Source organism: Euwallacea similis, chromosome 4 (genome assembly GCF_039881205.1).
Source record: "Euwallacea similis isolate ESF13 chromosome 4, ESF131.1, whole genome shotgun sequence".
NCBI classification, from domain to species: Eukaryota; Metazoa; Arthropoda; class Insecta; order Coleoptera; family Curculionidae; genus Euwallacea; species Euwallacea similis.
The window spans coordinates 7958973-7983444 of record NC_089612.1 but is presented as its reverse complement, the minus strand read 5'-3'; the positions used below and the strand labels follow the sequence as shown (position 1 = coordinate 7983444).

Genomic DNA, 24472 nt, shown 5'->3' with positions numbered 1-24472 from the left:
ATCCCTAATCACTTACCACTTATGTTTCAATCATTTTTTTTATTAGAAAAAAGTATAGTGCACGAAACTAATACTGGAAGAAATGGAGATTAAAACGGAGTATACTTCGTCAAAATTTATTTATTCATCCTTTTGCTGATCGGTTTCAGCTTATCCGGGCCATCTTCAGCTCACGAAACGCGGCATAAATCTGAATTTTCTCAAAAAGCCCTATTCGACTTTTTTTATAGAGGGTGGAATAACCAAATGGAATAATTTCATTATCTGCAAATTTCGACATAGTATGCGAAAAATATACCGAAACATCGATTTTAGATTTTGAAATTACATCCTGCAACATACAAATTTTATCCCTAAATTTATCCCTCTTTGCGTGACAACTACAAACCCCAAATTTTTAAATTGGAAGCATGGATTTGTGATACCTCAATTAAAAGATATTTTCATTCTCTATTAAAAAATGCTCTTGTTTTAAACTTTATTGCAAAAAAATAATAGTAAAAGAACAAATTTATGTAATTCACTACATTCCCTACAATAAGTTTTAAATTTTATAATTAATTCTTTATTGATAATGTAATAAAATAATTAAACAAATCAATCTCAATCTTCCATGAGATGTTCAAAATGCATGCCTCGAACCTCTAGGCAGTATCCTTACCATAAATGAAAATGTCTTTTAACATAAATCAACATATGAGAGGTAACCGATCTAATTGCAATTGTTATTCTTCTTTTGAAGTCAACCAGATCGTGTGGTTTAATTTTGTACATCATACTCTCCATATATCCTCACGAGAAGAACTCTAATGGAGTAAGATCAGGTGATCGTGCTGGCTATTCTAGCGATCCTGGATTCCCTATTTACCGATTTGGAAAAGTTATGTCGAAGTATATTGAACTTCATTTGTTTTGCTATTTTATTATATTATCAATAACGAAGTTATATTATCTAATAAGTTTTTAGTGTATTGTTCAGAATTTTATCAATTAAATGAATTAATTTTTTTTCTACTATTTTTCCAAATAAAATTTAAAACTAGTAATTTTGAAAAGAGAATAAAAAGACCTTCCAAACGAGGTATCACAAACGTATTCTTCTAATTTAAAAATTTGAGGACTGCAATAGTCGCGCAAAGGCGGTTGAATTTAGGGATGAAATTTTTACATTACAGGATGTAATTTTACTCTAGTATTGACGTATTTAGGTGTTTTTTACATATGATGAAATATGCATATATTGAATTTATTCTATTTCGCTGTTCCACCGCGTATTTGCAAGAAAGTTTCTTAAGACATTTTCATAATCGGCGGTTCTCGCGTTCGGCTCACTTTCAACATTTGACGCTTCTACGCTAACAGTCACTCTCTTCGTTTGTTACGTAAATAATAATATATGGACGTTAACGGTTTTCCAATTTAATTTTTTAGTTGATGATAATACATTATCCTCACAGTTATAGAAAAAATATTTTTCGAAGTAGAAAAGACTTTACAAGGGTAAATACAGGAATCAACGTAATTTTTTGCCATACCTCAAAAGTGAGAATAGGCAGAATAAATCGAATTTGTTTTATCCAAAATATTTGGCCAGCAATAAATTAAAAAATGGTTTCCTAAACCATTCTCATTTAACTGACTTGGTCGCTTTTATACTTCCCCAGGTCTCTTCTCTATCTAAAAAACTTACCCTGTATAATTTTTAGCAACGTATATTTAGCCGTGTTAGGGAGAGAAAGGTATTCTCTACTTCGAATGACAATAATATCATTTTCTAATACGTGCTTTGCTGCTGGCAGACTGTGAATTAGCATGTCAGATGGAGGGTTTAGCCACTTGATTGAGGCGTGGACCTCATCGAGAAGAGGTTTCAATTTGAGCGAAACTGTTCCGTTATTGATGGCAGGAGGGCAGCTCTTTTATTTTATTTACCTGTGATTGTTACCTTATAGCTCAATAAATGCAGGCAGCATTCAGGGAATGCGTTAATAATATCGTTTAATTAATAGCAAAGGCAAGTGTTAAGGACTTTAGGTTATTGTTTCTTGGCGTAGTTTGCTTAGTTAATTTATTTTGTACTTTCATCCCTTAAGTTACGCCCATGTGTATCGATGCGTATTTGAAGGATTCCATCTGGGCGCCAGACCATCGTACCCATCAGGCCATATCGAAGGGCTCTTTTTGGCTGGGAAATACGCTGCTCGTCAAAGGGAGCTTTCTAAATTGGACCATTGCCACGATCCGCAGTTCGGCGGATCTGCAATACTTCAATGAAAGCGGCTTGTATAGGTATTTGCCAGGTGGCGGCGATTTGTGACCTTAGGCGCAACCATTGCCCGTAAAGGCTTCTGGTATTGGTGCGCCCCTGGTTGGAGTTCCTCGGGTTTAGTACTTAAGGGATGATCGCAGTAATTTTGCTCTCTTTGACCGGTGCTCGCTCCAAACATGTGATCGTAAAGGTAGTTCGTAATCTTCTCAACTAAGCAAACTCCCACTTCATACTTAGACCAATACTTTGTCATTATTTATATAAGTGAAAATTAATACAGTCCACTTTCGTAAACTAAATTGTTGTTTTCGTGGTTTCGTTTATCGAAGAAACCTCAACAGCAAGTGTGACAATTTTGTCAACCAATAGTGTTCAAGCATATGAAACTTCACGGGATGATCATCTGTTTTATTTTAGAGCCCTGTCAAATTAATTCGTATATACATTATGACGCAAATTATCTCAGCCAGCATTATCTCAAAACCTCATAGAAGAGCAGAAAGCGAAACGGTTTAAGTATAAAAGTGATAATGTGGGAACAGAGGTATAGGTTGTATCTAATTTTATTTATTTTATGTTTTTATTTTTGTTCTAAAATTGAATCTCCTGTATATAGTTGCTTTTATGGCTTCGCAAATTTTTGCCACTATTCCAACAGGGTATGTCAATTTTATTGTCTTCTGTAGGTGTAATTAAATCTTCCCATGCGGTAAAGTCTTTACACACACGTACGCCAAGATGTTTTACTGTTCATGCGCTAGAGCATTTTAAAATCCTTTAAACAATTCTATTTTTTTTTGTATTCGCTTGCGGGAACCAATAAAGGATATTCATGCGTACTTTTACTGTCATTTTATCGCGTTTAATTGCCTTCGTTCTCTGTAAATACCTCGAAATGTCTTTGTCAAAATTTAATTAATTAGACAATTAAACTTGATAAAGAGACAATCGAAATCGAATCGATATTTAATTATTTTTTTCATTAAATTTTAAAATCGATTCGACTTATGCTCTTTTCCTGCAAAAGTGACATTGACAGGCAGATTGATGACATTTGTTGATCAGACTGAATATCTGAGCTCATATTATAAATATTGTGGAACGTGCCCCTTCGCGTACTTTTCTAGAAAAAAAACTATTGTTTTACTGAAATTAGATATTTGTTACGCCGTCATATTAAAAAAAAATAAATTAAATAAACACCTAAAACGAGAACACAAGAATTTGAGACGTCGCGTCGCCTTAATTGCTCCTTCCGGAGAGTAACTGTTTCAACGAAAGCCCTCTCAACTTGATGGTCGCTAATTACCATCTCATGGAAACTTTTTACACTAAATTGTTTTAGATCCCCTACTCTGAAATTAAAATTCCGACGTTTAAGAGATGGAAGTTCGTGGCGATTAAACGGAAATATAATATAAATTAGGAGCGCATCTCTAACAAATTTAATTTAAAACTTTTTACCTGGTCCTGGGGTATTAAAAAATGCCGGCCGCATGGCGATTTGCCCATTGTAATCTCGTTTGTGGGAGCGAACATTTGCAGAATTACAATTAGGTACTTAAGTCAATACGGTATTCTGCGAATGGCATTACTCCCTGGTTCTGATTTAGGAAAAATTAGTGGCATTAGCTTTAGGTTACAACTACATTCTGTTAAACGAGTGTCTTAATTCTTTTTAGAAAGTGAAATATTCACAATGGCAAAGATTTTGAAATTAAAATAATATTTTTAATAAATGTTCTACTATTTCTAGTACATTACTTGCATTACGTAAGATACATGTTATGAGAGCGGCGAGAGCTTACGAGCGGGATGAAAGCTTGCGATCGACCCGGAAGTGGTTTAGTAGCTAAATAAGTTAAGTAGTAGTTAAGTAAAGAAACATGCTTTGCTATCAAGTAGGGGGCATAATGTTTTTTCTGCGACTTACCAGGTTCGATAACTTTACCGACGACTATACGAGCCATTTGATCATGTACTTATTGAATCCCTACTAAGTATGCCCATGTTCAGAGGTGACGTTTGACTTGTTTTTGTTTCGAAATTCTGAAGCAGCACATACAGGGTGTCCGGAAAGGTTATGTCATAAATATTAGAGATTGCATAGAAGGCTACAACAGAGCTAGTATTTCATATACAAAAATTCCTAGCGGTCTTTCTTACCAAGTTATTCGCTCTCAAAGTAAGAAGTTAAAAAAAGTATTTTCGTTGCAACTTTCAAACAATTTTCATGGTAACAATGAAAGTTGGGCGGTATAGATAACTCATAGTCAAGTTTATTTTCATATGTAAACAGGTGTTTCATATGTCTTCCTTATACAGGAGAAGTCAAAATTTACTATTTAACATAATTAATTTTTAGAGAATTGACAAAATCAGTTTTTTTTCATGACTTGATTTTTTCATAATTTTCCTATTAAAAAGTATACTTTGCTTTAATCGATATCTTGTACCGTTTTTGAGAAAATCGCATTTTATTATCAACATGTACCGTATACGCCAACAATCCAAAATAAAATAAAATAGTAGTTTATTATAAAAATTAGAATATTTATATATAAAAATAAGCATGACTATGAGTTATTTAAATTGCCCAACTTTCATTGTTACCATGATAATTTTTTGAAAGTTATAGCAAAAATACTTTTTAATTTCTTACTTTGAGAGCGAATAACTTGACAAAGAAGGCCGCTAGGAATTTTTGTATATGAAATACTAGCATTATTTTAGTCTTCTTTATAACTCCTAGAATTTATGGCATGATCTTTCCGGACACCATGTGTAACACATGCATGGTGGAGTGGTCATCATAGTTATGCTAAACATAAACACTAATGAATAATACTGTCACGTAATATTATTACGCACAGTGCTCTTTATTACAAAGACTTATCCATAGTTATGGATTTTCCGTTATAGGTGATCTTTACGTTACGTACAATTTACTAACTTTAAGAATAAATGAAACAGTAGTCAATGCAATACGCCAGATACGCTGTTCGGTCCGATGCAAGAACCAAATATGATGTGAGGGTAGACGAACCAAATGTGTGGTTCAGCTCGAAGACCCAATATTTGATCTTTCCCGATGATGCAGATATGGTGCTTCTACAAAGTGGTAAGCAAGTTGTTTTTTGTTTGTCTTACGTTTGGGTTTGGGTTTATCTTACGTTCGGTCCATTCTGAGTTTGCAGTCTCAAAGAACTATTTAAAGCTAATTAATCAACAATCTTCACTACTTATTCAGGTTTATTGATATCGGGAATTTCGTAATACAACTACTATGAGCAACTTGACAAGCGAAAAAGCATGAACAAAAATACTTTTTTGAAGAGCTAGCATGTGTGGTAGCTTAGTGTGAATGTTAATCTACTTAACTATCTACTAAATATGAGCGCGTCTACCTACCGGGTGGAACAGCCAAATGGAATAAATTCAATAACAGCATGCTTCAACATATGTGAAAAAAATACCGAAACAGATTCTGAAACGTTTGCTAATATTTTTCTTAGTTCTGTAACATTCTGTAATGTAAAAATTTCATGCATAAATTGAACCTCCTTTGCGTGACAATTGCGAACTCTAAATTTTTCAATCGGAAGCATGGAGTTGTGATATCTCATTTGAAAGGTCTTTTCATTCTCTATTCAAAAATGCTATGGTTTTAAACTTTATTGCAAATAATAATAGAAAAAAACAAATTCATGTAATTCACTACATTCTCTACAATAAATTTAAACTTTATAAGTAATACTATCTCGTTATTGATAATGTAATAAAATAGAAAAACAAATCAATCTTCATATAGTTCGACTTAACTTTTCCAAATCGGTAAATAGGGAAGCGAGGATCGCTAAAATGGCCAGCACGATCACCTGATCTTACTCCATTAGAATTGTTCTTATGGGGATATTTGGAGAATATGGTGTACAAAATTACATCGCGCGATCTAACTAACTTAAAAAGAAGAATAACGCTTATGATTAGATCGGTTACCCCTCAGATGTTGATTAATGTAAGAAAACATTTTTATTTACGGTTAGAATACTGCCTAGAGGTTCGAGGCATGCATTTTGCACATCTCATAAAAAATTGAGATTGATTTGTATTATTATTTTGTTACATTATCAATAACCAAATGGTGTTAGTTATTGAGTTTGGAGTCTATTGTAGAGAATGTCGTCAATTACATGAATTATTTTTTTTTTCTATTGTTCTTTGCAATAAAGTTTAAAACTATAGTAGTTTTGAACAGAGAATGAAAATACCTTTCAATTGAGGTATCACAAATCCGTAGTTCTAAGTTAAAAATTGTGAGGTTGCAATTGTCAGGCAAATGGGTTGAATTTAGGAATGACATTTTTACGTTACAGGATATAATTTCAGAATCTAAAATTGACGTGTTTTCATATATTTTTCACATATGTCTAAATATGCAGATATTGAATTTATTCCATCTGACTGTTCCACCCTCTATATTCGAGACTAAATGCGTGTCTTTGAGTCTAAAATCGAACTTCGACTGACTAAAAAATATATTGGTCTTTTTAAAGAAACTGCTTACATATTTGAAATTAAACTAAACACAGACAAAAGTATAATTAAATTTTTTCCCATGCTAACTGAGTGTAAATAAAGGGTGCATGATCTCAATCTAGACTAAACCTGAATGTAAATAGAAATTGATTCTAAAAACGACTGACGCTAATTGCATACATTTAAAGAGTACTTGATTACAAGACTAAACTTAGGTCTATGCGTAAACCAATAAAATAAACAGAAGATAAAAACCAAAACAGTTATCGATAGATTTGTTAATTTCATAAGTCCTAACAAGCGCATCGACATACTTTACATACTCATGAATGGTGGCATACATCCGTGAGTGCGTCAAGCATGTCTATGTATGCGATTTTCACCCATTGCTCAAAGGAGCGCATTTTTATGATTTTTGTAATAGCAGGTTATTATAATGTCTGTGATGCGCACAAATATTTAAGGTTGATTCAAGGTCATCTTACGGCCTTCGTCAAATAACTATAAAAGTTGATGAAGATCGATAGGGCATTCCCCACAAAGTGACTCGGAAAAGGTCAGAAAAAAGGGGAAAAAATTAAGTCTCTCCGTCCACGAGCTATGAAAAGATTATTATTGTGTAAGGAAGTTAAAAAATTAAAAAAATTGACATTTTTTTGAGCCATCCTGTGTATTAACAATGTTTACATGACCATTTTTTTTTTTTTTAATTTATGAATGTTTAAATTTGGATGTTGATTTTCAATATTCCTGGGCCTTATTTTTGGGGAAAAATTAGTGGCTAGAACCCGATTCCTTTATTGTTTTTAATTCGGGTTAGATGTCTGTTTTTTCAAAAAGTAAAATCATGTGTTACTTCGTTTTTCAGATATATCAATCTATTATATATTTTTATAGAACACAGCCTATAGCTTTGAAGACCACTCAATGAAAATTTTAAGGATAAATCCAATCCTGTAAATTAAGTAGCAATTTGATTGTGAAAAACATCAGAAATGCAAAAATAATATTTTTTCTGCGTAGGACATGGGAAATAATCATTTTCAAAAATTGATTCTTTAATTTCTGTCAAAAAAATTGCCAATCCTCTGACATCTATCCAAAATAGTTTTTTTCGCAGTTTCTTTGACAGATGTCAAAGAAACTGTTGGCAGACGTCAAATGAAATATTTGCCCTAAAATGCCAAAATAGGAGTGTGAAAATTTATTGTCCAATATTTTCTTTTTAATTTCTCCCTCTAACGATTATTGTAAAGACTGAAAAATATTCTTGAATACTTCAATATATTTTATTTAGTGATTATGCATATTTCTAATACTCTAATGTGAATGGATTCTGAGATAACGTGTGTGCCCTTTTGTAGTGACTCACCGGGTCATTACATATGGGAATTTACCCCAGCTTTACTAATAAAAATAAATAATTATGGATATAAATGTATCATCCTTACCTTCCAAAATTTGAAGAGAAACTTAAATCCTTTTGCACTTCGTCCCAGCAGCTGCTCACAAACACGTTGGATAACAAATTCTGAATCATCCAGCCAGGAGACCTCGCAACAACTGATTTCAACGTGGTAATAAGAAGCCTAACAGCCCCTTTTACTAAGTGTCGGTCAACTTTGATCGGCAAAGGCTTAAGATTAAGTAATCCCACTGGTAAATCACTCATCCTTTCACTCTTAGAACTAGAACTAACACGAGATGGCCGCTGAGGTGCCTTTCGATTTACTTTAGAACTTGCTACGCTTGGAGTATCATGGTTTAACAAGAGAAAATTATCGTTTCTTAACAAATAATTTATGTGCATGTCACTAATATCACCGTGTAAAAAAGCACTTCGTTTCTCGCGCGTACCGATCATCGAATCGTCGAGAAAATCCGAATCGTAGTCGCGTTTCGACCGAACTACCGGGTCATCATCAGACGCGTTTCTAATATTAATCGATCCCTCGGTGTCAATCCATATCCAGACAAAATGGCCGTCCATCATATTGAGGCGCTTCGCGTCGTCCAGGATTCGAATCGCGCTTTTGCTGTCGCTGCACAAAACCACCACGCCCCTGGTCGATCTGGATATATCCGCCAGTTTCCTGGAACAAAACGACTAATGTATAAATTAACTCGTCAGTTTTTGACATGTTTTTGCACTAAGTCTCGGCGCCAAGAAACTAAGCATGGATTCAAGAGGGACGGATCGATGCTTCGAATTAAAGTTGGAAATAAATTTCATTAGCACCCTGAAAACTTCGTCTCTTTACAACCCCCTTGTCTTGGCCTCAGTTAAATTAGAACGTCGCAAGTGTGGATAAAAGCAATCTGTCTCCACTTTAAGTCCCGGTAATTTGTAGTATGTAGGCCATATATTAACCCTAAAACCTAGTTAATGGTGCAATTGGCGTAACTATGGAAGAAAATAATGATATGGGCACTTCAGGCTTTCTAGTCGAAAGGGTAAAGTTGTAAGCAGTGAGTGAGTACTTAACGTTGAACTTAGGAAAAGGAACGAAATTTAAGTATTATGGTACTGTAAACTATTTCATAACTGTACTTCCTTATGTATAACTATTCCTTGGAAAAGCAAGCGCTTTTAAGAACTGTAACTATTCATCGAAAGGCTATTTTACTCGCCTGTTGCCACCTTTGGGAGAAAACGTGTACTAATATAAAAATATAGAGGGAGATTCGTGGTCAATGGTAGGTTAGATATTTACGGAAAACGAGACACAAAATTGAAAATATAGGCTTTCCTCTGTCGACCTAATCTAACTTACTTCATATTTTTACAGGGTGGCTCAAAATTAATGCTTTTACAATTAGGCACTAAATTTTCCCAAAGGTCCATTTTTAACACACTATACAGGGTGTAACATAAGTGATGACTTTAATTTTAAGGAGTGATTCCTTGTCATATTTTAAGCAAAAATGTTCATATAAACATGTCCTAACGTGCATCACTTTCGAGATGCAGGGTGTTAAAGTTGAAAAAATAAATTGCGTTTTCTTTAATAGTTTTCGACTGCTTCGAAATAATTTCATGAAATTTCGTATACAGGGGTTTATTGGGATAAAAAATTCAAATTTATAGTCGATTTAGCTGTATTTTCTAGAGGGCGCCACCAGCAACGATTTCGACCCCCTGAAATCGTTGCAACTTTTTTGTGCTACCCTGTGTGCCATTTTGGAATAGAAAAATCGATTCTCTCATCTTTTCTGCTTAAAAAAGGTACACTTTATTGAAGTCGCTACGAGCAACGATTTATGAGAAAAATGCATTTAAAGTTGATGATGCATGCACATTTTCGGAGGGTCAAAATAGCTTTATTTAAATCAAATGCTCAAAATGAGAACCGCGACTGTTAATACAAGCATCTAGTCTTCTTCTCATCGACTGTCGCACTCGTTCGAAAATTCCTGAAGTGTCGCGTATGACATTCCAATAATTTACAATTCTGTTTCTTAAATCATTTTCATCTACAACTACCGTTGCATAAACAAGCGATTTTAGATATCCCAAAAAGAAATAGTCCAGAGGATTCAGGTCTGGAGATCGTGCTGGCCATGGCTGAGGTCCTCCCCGACCTATCCATCGCTGAGCAAAAATGTTATTAAGATGTTGGCGAGCAGCAAGACTGAAATGAGCAGGTGCACCATCGTGCATAAACCACATGGTATTTCTTGTTGCTAGTGGTACATTTTCTAACAAACCAGGTAATGTTTCATCAAGAAACTGTCTGTAAGTTTCACCATTTAGTCGAGGAGGAAGAAAATGCGGTCCGATAAGATGATCACCAAGAACTCCAGCCCAGATATTCACCGAAAACTGTTGCTGAAATCCACTTTCTTCAATGGCATGGGGATTTTCATAGTCCCAAAAATGATTATTGTGAAAGATTCTGATGGCATCTCGTGAAAAACTTGCCTCATCTGTGAATAGAATTTCACACGAAAAGTTGGAATTCTGCATAGTTTTTTGAAGAAACCATCGACAATAATCTAATCGTGCAGGAAAATCTCTTGGCAACAGTGGTTGTACCCTTTGAATGTGGTATGGATAAAGTAAATTTGCGTGCAAAACCCTCCAAACACTTTGGTGACTGATGTTAAACTGTAGAGATAATCTTCGCGTACTAATTGACGGATTGTTTTCCACTTCTTGCAGGATTGCTTGCTCTAGTTGTGGTGTCATTATTGTCCTCGGTCTACCAAGACGTTCAGCGTGAACATTTAAAGATCCGGTTTCGCACAATCTGGCATGGAGTCTTATGAAAGTTCTTTCTGATGGAATTGGTTTATTAGGAAATCGTTCCTGGTAAATTCGACGGGCTTCTGTAGCATTTCCATCTGCAAGCCCATAAATGAAATGTATTTCAGCTAATTCAACGTTATTCATAGTTATCTACACATTAAACGATTTTCAACTGACCGTATCTTGTAAATTTTAATGGGAAAAATTATCGGAATTTCCTTATCACAGGATTTTTTTTATTCCACAAAAAAAACTTGTTTTCATTTTAAATCTTAAAAATACCAATAAGAATTTCTTAGATGTCCTAAACCTTTTATTCATTTTCACAAAAATTAAGTGAGTTGCAAAAAGAAGTCAAAGGACAAGAAAGTTGTATTTTTAATAATTAAAAATTGCATTGTAACAATTATTGTTTAATTTGGTAAGGCAGAAAAGCTATTTTGACCCTCCGAAAATGTGCATGCATCATCAACTTTAAATGCATTTTTCTCATAAATCGTTGCTCGTAGCGACTTCAATAAAGTGTACCTTTTTTAAGCAGAAAAGATGAGAGAATCGATTTTTCTATTCCAAAATGGCACACAGGGTAGCACAAAAAAGTTGCAACGATTTCAGGGGGTCGAAATCGTTGCTGGTGGCGCCCTCTAGAAAATACAGCTAAATCGACTATAAATTTGAATTTTTTATCCCAATAAACCCCTGTATACGAAATTTCATGAAATTATTTCGAAGCAGTCGAAAACTATTAAAGAAAACGCAATTTATTTTTTCAACTTTAACACCCTGCATCTCGAAAGTGATGCACGTTAGGACATGTTTATATGAACATTTTTGCTTAAAATATGACAAGGAATCACTTCTTAAAATTAAAGTCATCACTTAGGTTACACCCTGTATATTGAAAACTACTTTGAAAGGCAATTGGATTTTCTTTAAAACGATGTATCATGTTCTTATCCATAACCTGTCACATTTCACAAATAAATGCTATTTTGTGTATTGTCTCTAAACATTGGATTATTCTGGTACATTTGGCGAATGTGCCTCTAGAATACCATATTGGTTGCAATTGATCAAACTATTTGACAGGTAGCGACATTGCGAATATGCCTTTGTTCATTTAGTGGCTTGGAAACAATATAAACACAACACATACTTTTACCGACTGATTTGTGGTCCTTTGGAGTCTCATTTGCACCAAACTTACGAATGCACTTGGGGGCAATTTCTCTTTACGGTTTGCTAGTGCGATGTAAATTTGGCCTATCTTACTCCACAAGTAAAAATCAAGTGCGGTTAGATCGGATGATCTCGAAGGCCAACCTTATAGGCCTACATACCTAAACCAACATTCATCAAAAATGTCAATTTGATGACCCGCTTAGTTGGAACCAACAGGTGTGGTATACTTCGAAAGTTGGATTTACTAAAAAATTATTTACCACTGACCGGAGGGTTTCAAGGTACTTGGTCAAATTTAACGGTACGTCGTAAGTGAACTGTATTTTTCTTGAAATCTTTTTGATTATTCTTTATCAGACGTTTCGATGTTTTATGTATACTGCAGGGTGCATATGAAGGTCTTCGTGATGCATTTATGATTACTAGGGAAACAATCTTAGAACTGTCAATTCTGCCATTTTTGTGTCCCGCGTTCTAACATTAATACACAGTATCACCAAGCTTTACTGTCTTAAAAAATGCTGTTCTGGGCGTTGTGTTTTCCAATATGTAGTGTGTGCTTTAAACGTCGTCTTATACTTCTATGCTGTAAAAGATTGTTTTATTATGCATACATCATAGTCGACGATTACAACACACTGCAGCGTGAATAAAATGCTTTTTATACACGGTGTAGCGTGTATAATTACCTTTAATGCCCTTACGTATTATAAAGCACTTCCCTGCATTGTTTTGCAATATGTAGGGCGTGCTTTAAAGACTTTCTTGTGCACTTTATATTATAAAATAATGATTTATAACAAGAGTTACAGGAAAATGTTAATTTCAGCTTAATACAATTTAGTTAAAATACGATTAATAAGGAAAGTTTTTGTTGGTATTGAAAGTTACTTCATTAGGTATGTACACAGAAATCTCTGTTTTCATTTAGGAGGTAAAAGTTTTGGGGTTTCTGGAAGCACACAAATTGCACAGTAACACTTAATATAATTATGAATTCTATTAATTCTGCTGAATTATTTTGTTATTGATAAAATTTTGTCATTTATTAAGTATTTTCATGATTTATAATTTAAAACCTTTCTGTTTCTCGAAAGCTCCAGAACTAGGTTATTTAATAGATCTTATGAAACCGTATTAAAAAGACAATAATTTGCATATCATAGCCTTCTGAATTATGAATAATTATTAACTTTATTTTACATAATTTCAAAATATAGTGAAAATATGTATAAAACATGCTTTATAGGAATTGCGCTGAATTAGTAGAGCATAAGGAGAGAATACTATAGTACAATAGAATGTATGTATAAACAGTACTATACAATATATGAATAAATAGTACAATACAAGGAGATACAAACTCATGAATGGTGTAATTTTTTAGAAATGCGATGTATATTTTTAAATATATACGCAGCACTCCATTCTATAGCCTTCCTATTTAGTATTATACCTTGACTTTTAAGCTAAAATAGATATTGACCGATTATGCACTCTTGGGATACCATGTATCGTGTTGCGGACATTCTGGGCTGAACATTGAGCAAATTCTCTATTTCGAAGAGAACCTCAATATCAGTGAGCTTTTGAAATGTAAATCTGCGAGATGAATCTACGGTATCTATATCATTCACATAACCAGGAGAGACGAACATATCCAAATTTTGTAATTGGAGAAAAAGTTTAAAACCAGGGATTTTAAACATTATTGCAATATCAAATTCCTCCTTTGATGAGGAAAAGTAGGTGATGAAGAAAAGTAGAAAAAAAGGCAACGCTTTTTTATTTTTCATTCAGTTTTGAGAATTGCAAAACTCGCAGCCTTAATCACTGTGTCAATATTTTCTTATCTTTTATGGGAGATTTAGTCCAATCTTACCCAAGTAACTGTACAGTTCCTAAATTGAAACCTATTCATGTTTTCCTAGAAAATACATATACTGCTGCAACAGAAATTCTCTAGTCATAATCAAAAAATCTGTTTCTCAAGATACTTTAGCTGCACGTAAAATTCATATATGCAATAAAATTTCCACTACGAGAGGGAGTAGAGAAGCGTCAATAAAATGTAAAGAAGGCTTCAAGGTATGCAAATCATGAATCCAATATGACACTTCCGATTTTAAGTTTAGTAACTCAACTGATTTTTATTTATTTTACTGCCAGGTGCTGTTCAAGTTATGTGTCCATTAAAAACGAATTTCACAGTTAGAACTTAATCATATTGGCAATTTTCCAATGCCATTATATATCACCCGCACTAACTGACACGTAAACAGGTTAAATGTTTAATCTGCCTTCAGTAGGACAAATAAAAAGGGAGCATTTATAAAACTGATTGATTTATCGATGTTGAAAGCAAACTATAAACATGACCTCACTCTTGATTATCCTGAATTATTTTTTGAATAATTAAATCAGGGAGTCCATTTCTCGAGCTTAACCATGTGAATCTCGTTAACCGTAAGAGATACGAGGTCAGTTAAATTGGGGCAAAATTGCGTAAGTCAAGAATATACCAGTGTAGAGAGTCATGGAAAAACATAAATATCGCTCGTTTCATTCAATTTTATATAAAAGAGACATACGTTGGCCAGCACATTCACCGGAGATGTCCCCATTTGATTATCATTTACGGGCAACTATAAAAGACTTCATTTGTAAATCTGCTCCACCGATATTAATGAGTTTTCAAAATAAGAAGAAAAAACGTTTTAAGATCAAGGCAAAATTTAAGAAGGCACCCTGCATATAATTTCCTATTCAGAGAGTTTTTTTGTTCTTATTACTATAATCGAATGATGAATATTGGAGCTTTAACAACCTCATGAACAGTTATTTTAGCTGGAAGATGAATCGAGCGTAACGACTCGAAATATTTTTACTCCAGCCCCAATTTAGAAAAGCTGGAAATATAGCGAAAAAATGGGAGTTTCCGGGCGGTTAGAAGGGCATTAATTAGAGCCCTGTCATCAGAACTCCCATAAAAAGGGAATTAGTCGAGAGAAAAATGCTTAAGCACCATATAACTCATCTGCATTTTTGTAATACAAAGTCTTTTAAAAAAATTGTATGTTCTTTATATGCTGGTACGTCATCTTTTAGGCTGACCAAGCACTATTTGAAGCACCTCAATAATATCCATTATGACGTTTTTCTGACCTGTACGTGACGATAAACGACAGCCCTAGAAAGTTTTAGGCAATTTCGTTTTGGGCCCTGAAACTTATCAGGATTGATTTTGCTGAAAGCTTCAGGAAAGAGCCTCATGAGGTCTTCTGTTCAATTCACCTTTATTATTATGCGAAGGTGAACGAACAAAAAAGAGGATTATGGTAAAAAATATTTTTACCAGAAGCGAGTAATGGGTTTGAGGAAAAAGTTATTTGTATTCCAGATGGTGGGGTGTACACTCGGGTAAAATTACCTGTTATAATTTGTCTTCGTGTTCTTTAGTGGATTAAGAAGGGTGGTAAAAGGGGGGCACTAAACAGGATCAGACTTTCCGATAGGAAAGGCGGCGATGCTAAATGGTTATTTCCGGCACAACGGAGTCCTATAGTGAGATTTTCAGATTATACCCCTCACGAAATATTTGCCTGGGTCCGTTTGATTAGGGATATTGGATTGGGATGTTTTGGAATAAATCTTGATAAAGGAAAATTGTTTCTTTTGGCGAAATTGTCGAGGTCTAATGAAGCTATATAGCTCTAAAATATTCATGCAGGGCCCAGGACCTCCTAATTAAATTGAGAATTAAGTCAGATAGAAGGAAATGATTGAAACTCGTCCGAGTGCACCAGATACCTCAAAAACGCGGAGGCAACAATCAACTTTGCATGATAATAAGTAGCAAAATTTACTACTTTTTTTCAACTTTAATTTAAGTGGAAAAGATCATTTTACTCTCATATTGTTTTTTCTCTCCCACCCATTTACTTACCTTAGTTAATTATGGGATACCTTGAGTTTTCTCGAAAAACGAAACAAGCAATTCCTACTAATGAAAAATCAAATAATATCAAATATCTTTCTCTTTCTCTTCTTCCGTTTATAAAAAATAATTGCTGCTTTCTGCCTGATTCTCCTTTGCTTATTCGTTTATGCTGTATATGTTTGCTTATGTGTCTTCTTTCTTTATCTCGTACACATTCGAAAAATTAAACAAAATTTACAGAAAGTTCAAATAAAAAATGTTGCCATAATTTTTCGGGAAAAATTAGAAAATGAAAGTTTTTGCCTTTTCTTAGTGCCTTTGGTTTGTTACCACCAAATCAACCTCGAGCAGTTATAACTTTTTTTCGCGAGGATTTTCGGGTTAAAGCGATTTCGAGACATTTTCTACTAGCAAGTGCGATAAATAGACATTCAATAGAGAAAACACCAAACACTTTTATGAGTATCATCGATTTTCATCGTATTTTCGATGTATCATCTTGTTCCCAACGAGAAAGTCACAATGTGGCCTTAAAGATAAATTTCCAAGATTTCCCCAACTCGGCAACAAAGATAGTCCAGGATGTGCCCTTTCCGGTGCCGACATGCAAATTGTCGAGGAGCTTCAACTAAGGGAGCTCATAATAAGCGGGACGTGCAAGCGTAAAAATTTCACAAGATTTGGGAACTTTCAGCAATTTCCCTGTTCCACGAATTTTAACGCTGTGTTATACGGTTCTAAAGCTCCTTGAGGTCTATCGTTTTTCCGAGTTTTTTGCCACAACCTGTAGATTTCAAATAGGAAAACGAAATTTAACTAAATTTGTATGCTTAGGAGTTCCTTCACCATTGCTCCGGCCCCCCTTATTAGATCGACTTCACACGGAGATCAGGAGAAAGCTCAAACATTTCTCTTTCGAATGTGCTCCTGCTGTTTTTCGCAAGTTCAATAGGACGAAAATAGCGACCGATAATCGAATGAAAAATATGTCGACTTTATTCACTTTCTCGATTCAAGGTTGAATGACGTCTATGTACGGTTGGTATGACCCCAACGTATACAGGGTGTTCGGAAATAACATTGAAATATTTTGGGAGGTAATCCTAGAAACTAAAATAATAAAAAATTCTCATAATTATACCCCAAAAATTGCATCTTGAACAGCCTAGAGTTCCTTAAAGAGGGAACCCTGAAGGTGGTTTTTTCGCAATATTTTCGAAACGGTTTGCGCTAAAATTATGAAAATCGGTATACTGTAATAAGTTGAAATGAGAAAACTTTTTTGCGTCACTAATTGCATGTTTTAGTCAGAGAGATCACATACAGGAGGTCTACGTAAATATTACCCTAAATTTTTTATTTTTGACATTTTTTAATTTTGGAAATCAAATTACTGAATTGAAAATATTTTACAGTGAAAAAGGTCTTTTTTTCAACTCGCTAGAATAGGCCTTTTTCCAAATAAATTACTCTTTGTAAAACGATACACGATTACATGGACGTCAAAATCTATAAAGGACAGAATTGTAGGATCCATTGATATGAACTGATAGCATTTCCAACGTTTGTTATGAATAAGAGATAAATCCTTAATAATAATAGTCTCATTATTGCTGGCTAATAAAAAAATATTTCTATTACAAGAATGCCTACTATGTTCATTACGATGCATATCGATGTCCATATAATCGTGCATCGGTTCATAAAAACCAATTTTTCTCGAAAGCGATCTATTTTAACGAGATAAAATAAGAGGACCTTTTTTACTTAAAAATATTTACGATTTAGTATTTTAATTTTAAAAATTAAAAAATGAGGTCAAAATTTCCGTAGAAGACCTGTATGTGACGCCCCTGACTAAAATCTGCAATTATTAACACACAAACATTTTCTCATTTCCACTTATTACAGTATCTCGAATTTTCTAATTTTAGCGCAAACCGTTTAGAAAATATTGCGAAAAAATAATCTTCAGAGTTCCTTCTTTAAGTAGTTCTTTTTAAGAAGCAATTTTTGGGGTATGTTTACAAGACCTTTTTATGATTTTAATCTCTAAAATCACTTTCCAAAATACTTCAACGTTATTTCCGGACAATCTGTGTAACCAATAGAATGTCGGTACAAGATCTTCTATACCGTCGAATTAAAGATAAATTAATTGATGCACTTAACTCCCAAATGAAAGATTATCTAGCTTAAGTTTTAAAACTAAACCATCGAAATTTCTCCGAACCGGAAAAAGGGCAAATTACTAGAGGAAATTTTATTCATTTCAAATACATTTACTGGAAGCTGCAACGGCATTAACGGATGGCGAAACTACTTTGGAAAGAGGATTAAAGAAAATTGATTAAATACTGATGAGCACTATTTAGGAAAAAAAATAATGAAGGTAATGAATGAAGGAGGAAGCAAAGTACGAGAAATCTATTAGTTTATCATAAACTGTTGGACAAAGCAAACGACACACATTATTTGATTAATTTTTGAATTAATTAATTAACTAATTATAGCTAAATAAAGAGACACTGAGATAAACCACGTGTGTAACTCACCTAAACAAACTCTGTGCCCGCAGAGGACTAGGCAACGCTATTAAAGTGGGCCTCAAGGGGGCAGCTGCCAAAACTTGCCATAGCTCACCACTACGTAAAGACGTAGCTGAAGCTGGATCTGCCAGGATGGTGAATGTGTGCCAGTGGGCATGCAGAAGTAATCCCCGAAGAGCTTGGACCAACTCACGTCCTGTTGCAGCCAGATGCACTTGCCACCGGCTGTTTTCCTATAAATAAGTACATATTATTTGGTACGCAAATTAAACAGGCAATAGACGTATACAGGGTATTTTAGTTTTAATCGACGTCCTTTCGAGGGATGTAAAACATGAGGACTTCATAAAAATAGTGTATTAAGATACGAATATAATGGGCTCCATAAGTTCAAGTTTATGATTCGAGCTACAATTTGCTTTATTTAATAATACAGGGTGGATATAAGCAATGCAAAACAAATCAAAGACATACCGAGAAAGCCCTACATTTTGGGTCATATCGAAAGCACTACTAAAAAATCTATGTTAAAGCAGAGGAAACGAAAATTTAAGTTCTTTATTTCTCTTGTAGTTACTATGTGAGCCCCTCTTATACTCACGCGTTTACGAGCAGCATGCTGTCACAAAACTAATATATAAAGAGATGTGTAAACTGTTTACTTAATACAAGAAACGCATTATTAATAAACAATCAAAATGAACAATAATAAGCAACGATGATAAAACGACTGCAAGCATCTGGTTCCGTTTGTAGCATTAATAACTGACTGACACAGGCTTGGCACACTCAATACCAGATTTTGGATATTATTCTGGTTTATCCCTTTCCAGATCATCTGGAGCGTGATTAATTGTCAGGGTCTGAGGAAGTCGGTTTAAATCTCTCACTTTTCTACTCATTTGATAGCAAGAATTCTCTAAAGGGTTAAGGTCTGTGCTTCGAACAGGCCAATCCATCACTGAAATATCCACCGCAGCTAAAAATTCTGAGTAATTCTTCCTGCATGTGCCCTTGCATATAAATAAATCATTGCTTACCGTTAGAGAAAATAGTACAACATGGATTTGGCTGATTTTAGTGGTGTATTGGTCAACTGTTAACGGTTTTATGTCTTGACTCTATCTTCTTTTGTTTGCTCATGTGTCCCCGTATCTAGCCAGAATTAGCATTTTGGTATTTCCCTATAGTCGGTGCAGTAACGGATTGGGTTTTTCCTTGCTTATGTACGCTCCGAGTTTAAATGTATTCGTCAGCAGTTAAACTCTTATTTTACAGTTTAACGTACATCCATAAAACCAAGATGGCGTGACTATTACATCGCAAAATTTACCTGCAGATGCTTTTTTTATTTTATTAAATCTATTAGTAGATCATGCAGTAACTAAAACAGACACAGAAAACCAATTTTCAGAGATATCCGCTATTGTTCTGCTACTAAATGGTACATTCTTATTGATGAAATGCGCTACTATTCGCTGTTAACGTGTACAAAATTTAACCAAGAGAACTTTTTCTGTAGAATTGAGCCCTAATTGTAATAGCAAAACGCAAAATGGCTTAACCCTTAATGGGACAGTTTCGAAAAAAATAAATTAGGTCAATATTTGGTTTTCTCTTAGTGTAGCCAGAAGGGAAACATTTTTCAAATACCCTGTAGAATTGATCCCTAAATTGTAGGGAAATTAGCAATGATATTACATTTTTTATTAAAAACCAAGCACCTATTGAAACTTGGAAATATTCTAGAACTTTTGATATGTTGAAATAATGCGGATGAGTTGTTGCATCCACATGGCAAAAGGAGTGTTGAAAATTTTGGCTTCTAGAAGGGCAGTTTAAGCTTTCACGAAGTTTTAAATCATGTGCTAAATTAAAACGATAAACAACTCTGTTGAGTCCTCAACAGCAAAACTCGAAAACTTTTAAGCACGTATAAAAAAAGTCGATAAAGTTCTAGTGAATCTTTGCAATTGCAGACAACTAAAATTTCATTATTTCCTTGATATTAATGGAATTAGAAAGACCAAAATATCTTGGAAGGAACCTTTTTAGATCTACCACGGCATGACTTAAATATCTCTAAAGTTATGTACAAGTTCACTATTTGATAACCCCTCTAAAGGTGAACTTTAAAAGGGTCCAAAACGATATATTATATATTAGTCAGTGTTAAAAAGGCAACAAAACGTTCCTCCTTGTAAATAACATCTTAAAGCCCTGAATACGTAAGCGAATATAAGCTACAGGGATCTGAAAGGCACGTTTGCCTGTGACATATGCTAACAGCTTGACGTCAGGTCGAATGTATAGCAGCAATATTCGCTATACAGGGTTCGCCTTTGGACTGACACAATCCGTATATGGAAAATTATAACTTTAACGTATACTAAGTGACATAGAAACCCGAACATACAGTAAAAATGTTCTGATTTCGATAATATTTTGTACAAATATCAGAGGGGTTAAAATAAATAAATAATTAAAGTACCGAGTAAATTGGATAAATTTGATCCATTACTTGGAGTTTTTATAATTAATAATGAGTTGATGTGTCACGATTTTCTTACACACACATTAATGCGCACAGGCATTCTTCTGATGAGGTAGTTAATATTCTTTTGAGGTATTTCATTCCAGGCAACTTCTATCTCATGTGGAAGCGCTGTGCGAGTTTGAGAGAGCGGCTGTAAACTCCGTAATCTGCTACCGATAATGTCTCACACGTGTTCAATTGGAAACAAATCTGGAGATTTGGCTGGAAATCTGGATGGAAGGCAGCAGTTCAACCTGAGCTTGCTGAAAGTACTTTAACGCAACCCTTATAACGTGTGGTCGGGAATTATCTTGTTGAAAGATAGGATTTTGGACGATTCTTAAATACGGAATCAAATAAGGTTTTACTATTTCTTGGATGCATCGCTGTGAGCGCATATTGCTTCCAATAAAGACTAGGAGTGGCCTAGAGTTATGAGCAATGGCACCCCACACCATAATACCAACAAAATCATGAACATGCCTTTCGACAAAAAATTGTGGATCTCACCCCATTTCCCATGCCGTATTCTAATTCGTGTTCGACCATCATGCATGTCCAAACAGAACCTAGATTCGTCCTTGAGGACTATTGCGTTTCACTTCTTATTCTAGATTCTCTACCTCACAAAGTCGATTTCATTAGCTGTGGCATCAAAAGTTTTCTATCCTTCAAAAAATACTCAAAAAAAAAAGAAAGACTCAAAGCATGCAGGCCGATAAGACTGAAAATTACATCTTTTTTGTGGTATCATAAATATTTGTACAAAATATTATCACAATCGGAACATTTCTACTGGGTGTTCGGATTTCTGTCACTTGGTATATTTTTGAAGTTTATATTTTTGTTTTGTGAAAAAAATCTGATTTTGTAAAAAAAACAACAAACAATCAAAATAAACATTAAGGAACTTGATTGTATAAAGGTGCGCTAATGTATGTATTTCCTACGCAGTATAAAATAGTTTAAAGTTTTTTTCGATTTACTCAAAAAGTAATAATTTTTAATAGTTATGATATATATGGTATCTATTCATTTTTTTTCTACCAATCTAATAGTATAAAAAGAATTGTAAAATGCTATTTGAAAAAAAAAATTTTTTTTATTTAAAAATTATAAATTTCAATAATTTTTTCAAAAACTTTTTCAAACATTTTTCTTAGTTCTTTAATTGTCTATAAAAATTTGTTAATGTTTCAGTGATTAAAAATGTGTTTCATTAATTTATGTTAAATAGTTTTGTAGATACTTGAGTTTTAGTAACCCTCTATAAGTGCCGAAAAAATCGTAAAAATTAAAATAAATAAAAAACAGGTGAGTCTTGGTACTATGTTGTATCATGAAACTGATGTTTATTTTCGATAAAATGTTCTCATTTTCACTTTTTTTAAAATTATTTATACATTTTCATTAAAAAAATTGCTATATTCTATTTAAAAAAATGAAATAAGGGTCAGTTTCTGGTTTAACCGGGAGTAATATCGTGTTGAAAAATATTTTTACAATGTCAGGTTTTTAGCACACAACAAAAGTACAAATTTCAAAAATACGTTAAATTCGTAATTTTCCATATGTGGATTGTGTTTGCTCCCAAAGGCGAACTCTGCATAGAATTTGATAATAGCTATGAGATGCGTGTAAGGGCAGAGGAATTTTACCTTTAACTGGCTATTTATTCTTCAGAGCTGCCTCCATTGAAATTCCGGCTAAGGGCTGAATTATTAATACTTGCCGTTGTTGTTGTTATTAATGCTTGTTAATACTGCTAAACATAACAAAAGGATAGTTTCCATGGCAACCAAGTCTGACCTCCGTTACATAAATTTTATCAGGTTTGCTAGTATATCAGCGGATTACTCATTTATCTCTAAATATAGTTATAATTGCACAATTACATCACAGCTATAGGAAAGTTGCCAATTTGAGTTGAAGGGGTAGCAAAGGCAACATCCGCACTTCCAATTTTAGCTAGGAATATGTTTTCGCAAAACCATGAGTTCACTAATTGAAAAACAACTCAATTTCAGCATGAGATAGAAAATACATTGCAAGTCAGCATCGCTGCGTTGTTACGTCGAATATAAGCTAATTGCTGTGGAAAAATTTCGCACTGCAAGTCCTCCACAATTCATTTCCAGAGCATAAACAAAAACTATTGACTCAATTATTCTGGAAACCCGTGCAGGACAATTTATTATCGGGTTGTCACCAGGGAAAGCTGACAGCAATAAATATAGCATTTTGCTTTAAACCACCTTTCTAACAAGGAAGCAGTGACAGCAGAAAGCAGTTTTACATCTTCACGTACTTGAGCCCTTTTCCATTAATAATTATTCCATTCAGCTGCAGAAGTTTCCGGAATTAGCAAGTGTAATTTTCCACTATTTTATCTTTAACCTCCAACAGCGTTGCAGCAAAATGGAAATTTTGGTATGTTTACCCCTAAACATTTTTATTTATGCGGCCCAGCTGTTCCGCCAAACAGTGAACAGAATTGAGCGCTGACCTGCAAAAGTAATCTTACTTCTGCGTGTCAGCATCAAAAAACTTTTTTAAAGAAAGTAACTGCGATTTTCTTGAACAGAAAGTCATGCAAGCGATAAAGTTTATACGATGTGTTGTTGGTACATTCGAGGATGAAGATGAGCGGTAAATTATCTGTCAACTTTATCTTATATGCTTAAAGTGTCAACTGTCATCACCATATGTCACTCATGTGTCTCTGTCATATTTAAAGTCGGCAAGCAGATTTCTGAACAAATTAAATATGGCTCGCCTGCTTTGGTCAAATGTTCTTACGAAAGTTTGTTATTAATTAGAAAGTTTGTTATATTGTTTGTCGAATAATTCTCATCTTATACAACACATCTCCACCTGGAGGGATCTATCCCTGTAAAGCAAATAATGAAATATAAGTTTTCTGCCAACTGCAGATATGGTTCTTGAAAAAAATCTAATTTTAGGTTTAATAGAAATAAAGTAATTCACCACTCCGATTTAAAATAAAGTTTGACAGTGACACGTGAATGCGGGCTACCATTCATGATAGTATTGAGGGAAGTACGCCAGCGGCACGTGTTAAAAATTCAAACGATGACAGTGACTGGATTATGCTATAAAGCAAAATGACAAATAACAGATATTGAATCTTTTATAACCTATCTCTATTTGCTGGATACGCATTGAGTCAGGCAATAATACAGTAGTG

General features: G+C 34.1%; 1 protein-coding gene across 11 annotated transcripts in view; it reads right to left on the bottom strand.

Moving 5' to 3' along the window:
- The window catches only part of LOC136407996 (uncharacterized), an 89093-nt gene that overhangs the window by 29016 nt on the left and 35605 nt on the right, over window positions 1-24472 (bottom strand). For all 11 annotated transcript variants that reach the window (XM_066388678.1, XM_066388681.1, XM_066388683.1 and 8 more), the window contains exons 3-4: window positions 18735-18961; window positions 8260-8901 (exon numbers count right to left, since the gene is read on the bottom strand). In XM_066388678.1, coding sequence (XP_066244775.1) covers window positions 8260-8901; window positions 18735-18961 — 869 coding nt within the window. The remainder of the gene's footprint in view (window positions 1-8259; window positions 8902-18734; window positions 18962-24472) is intronic.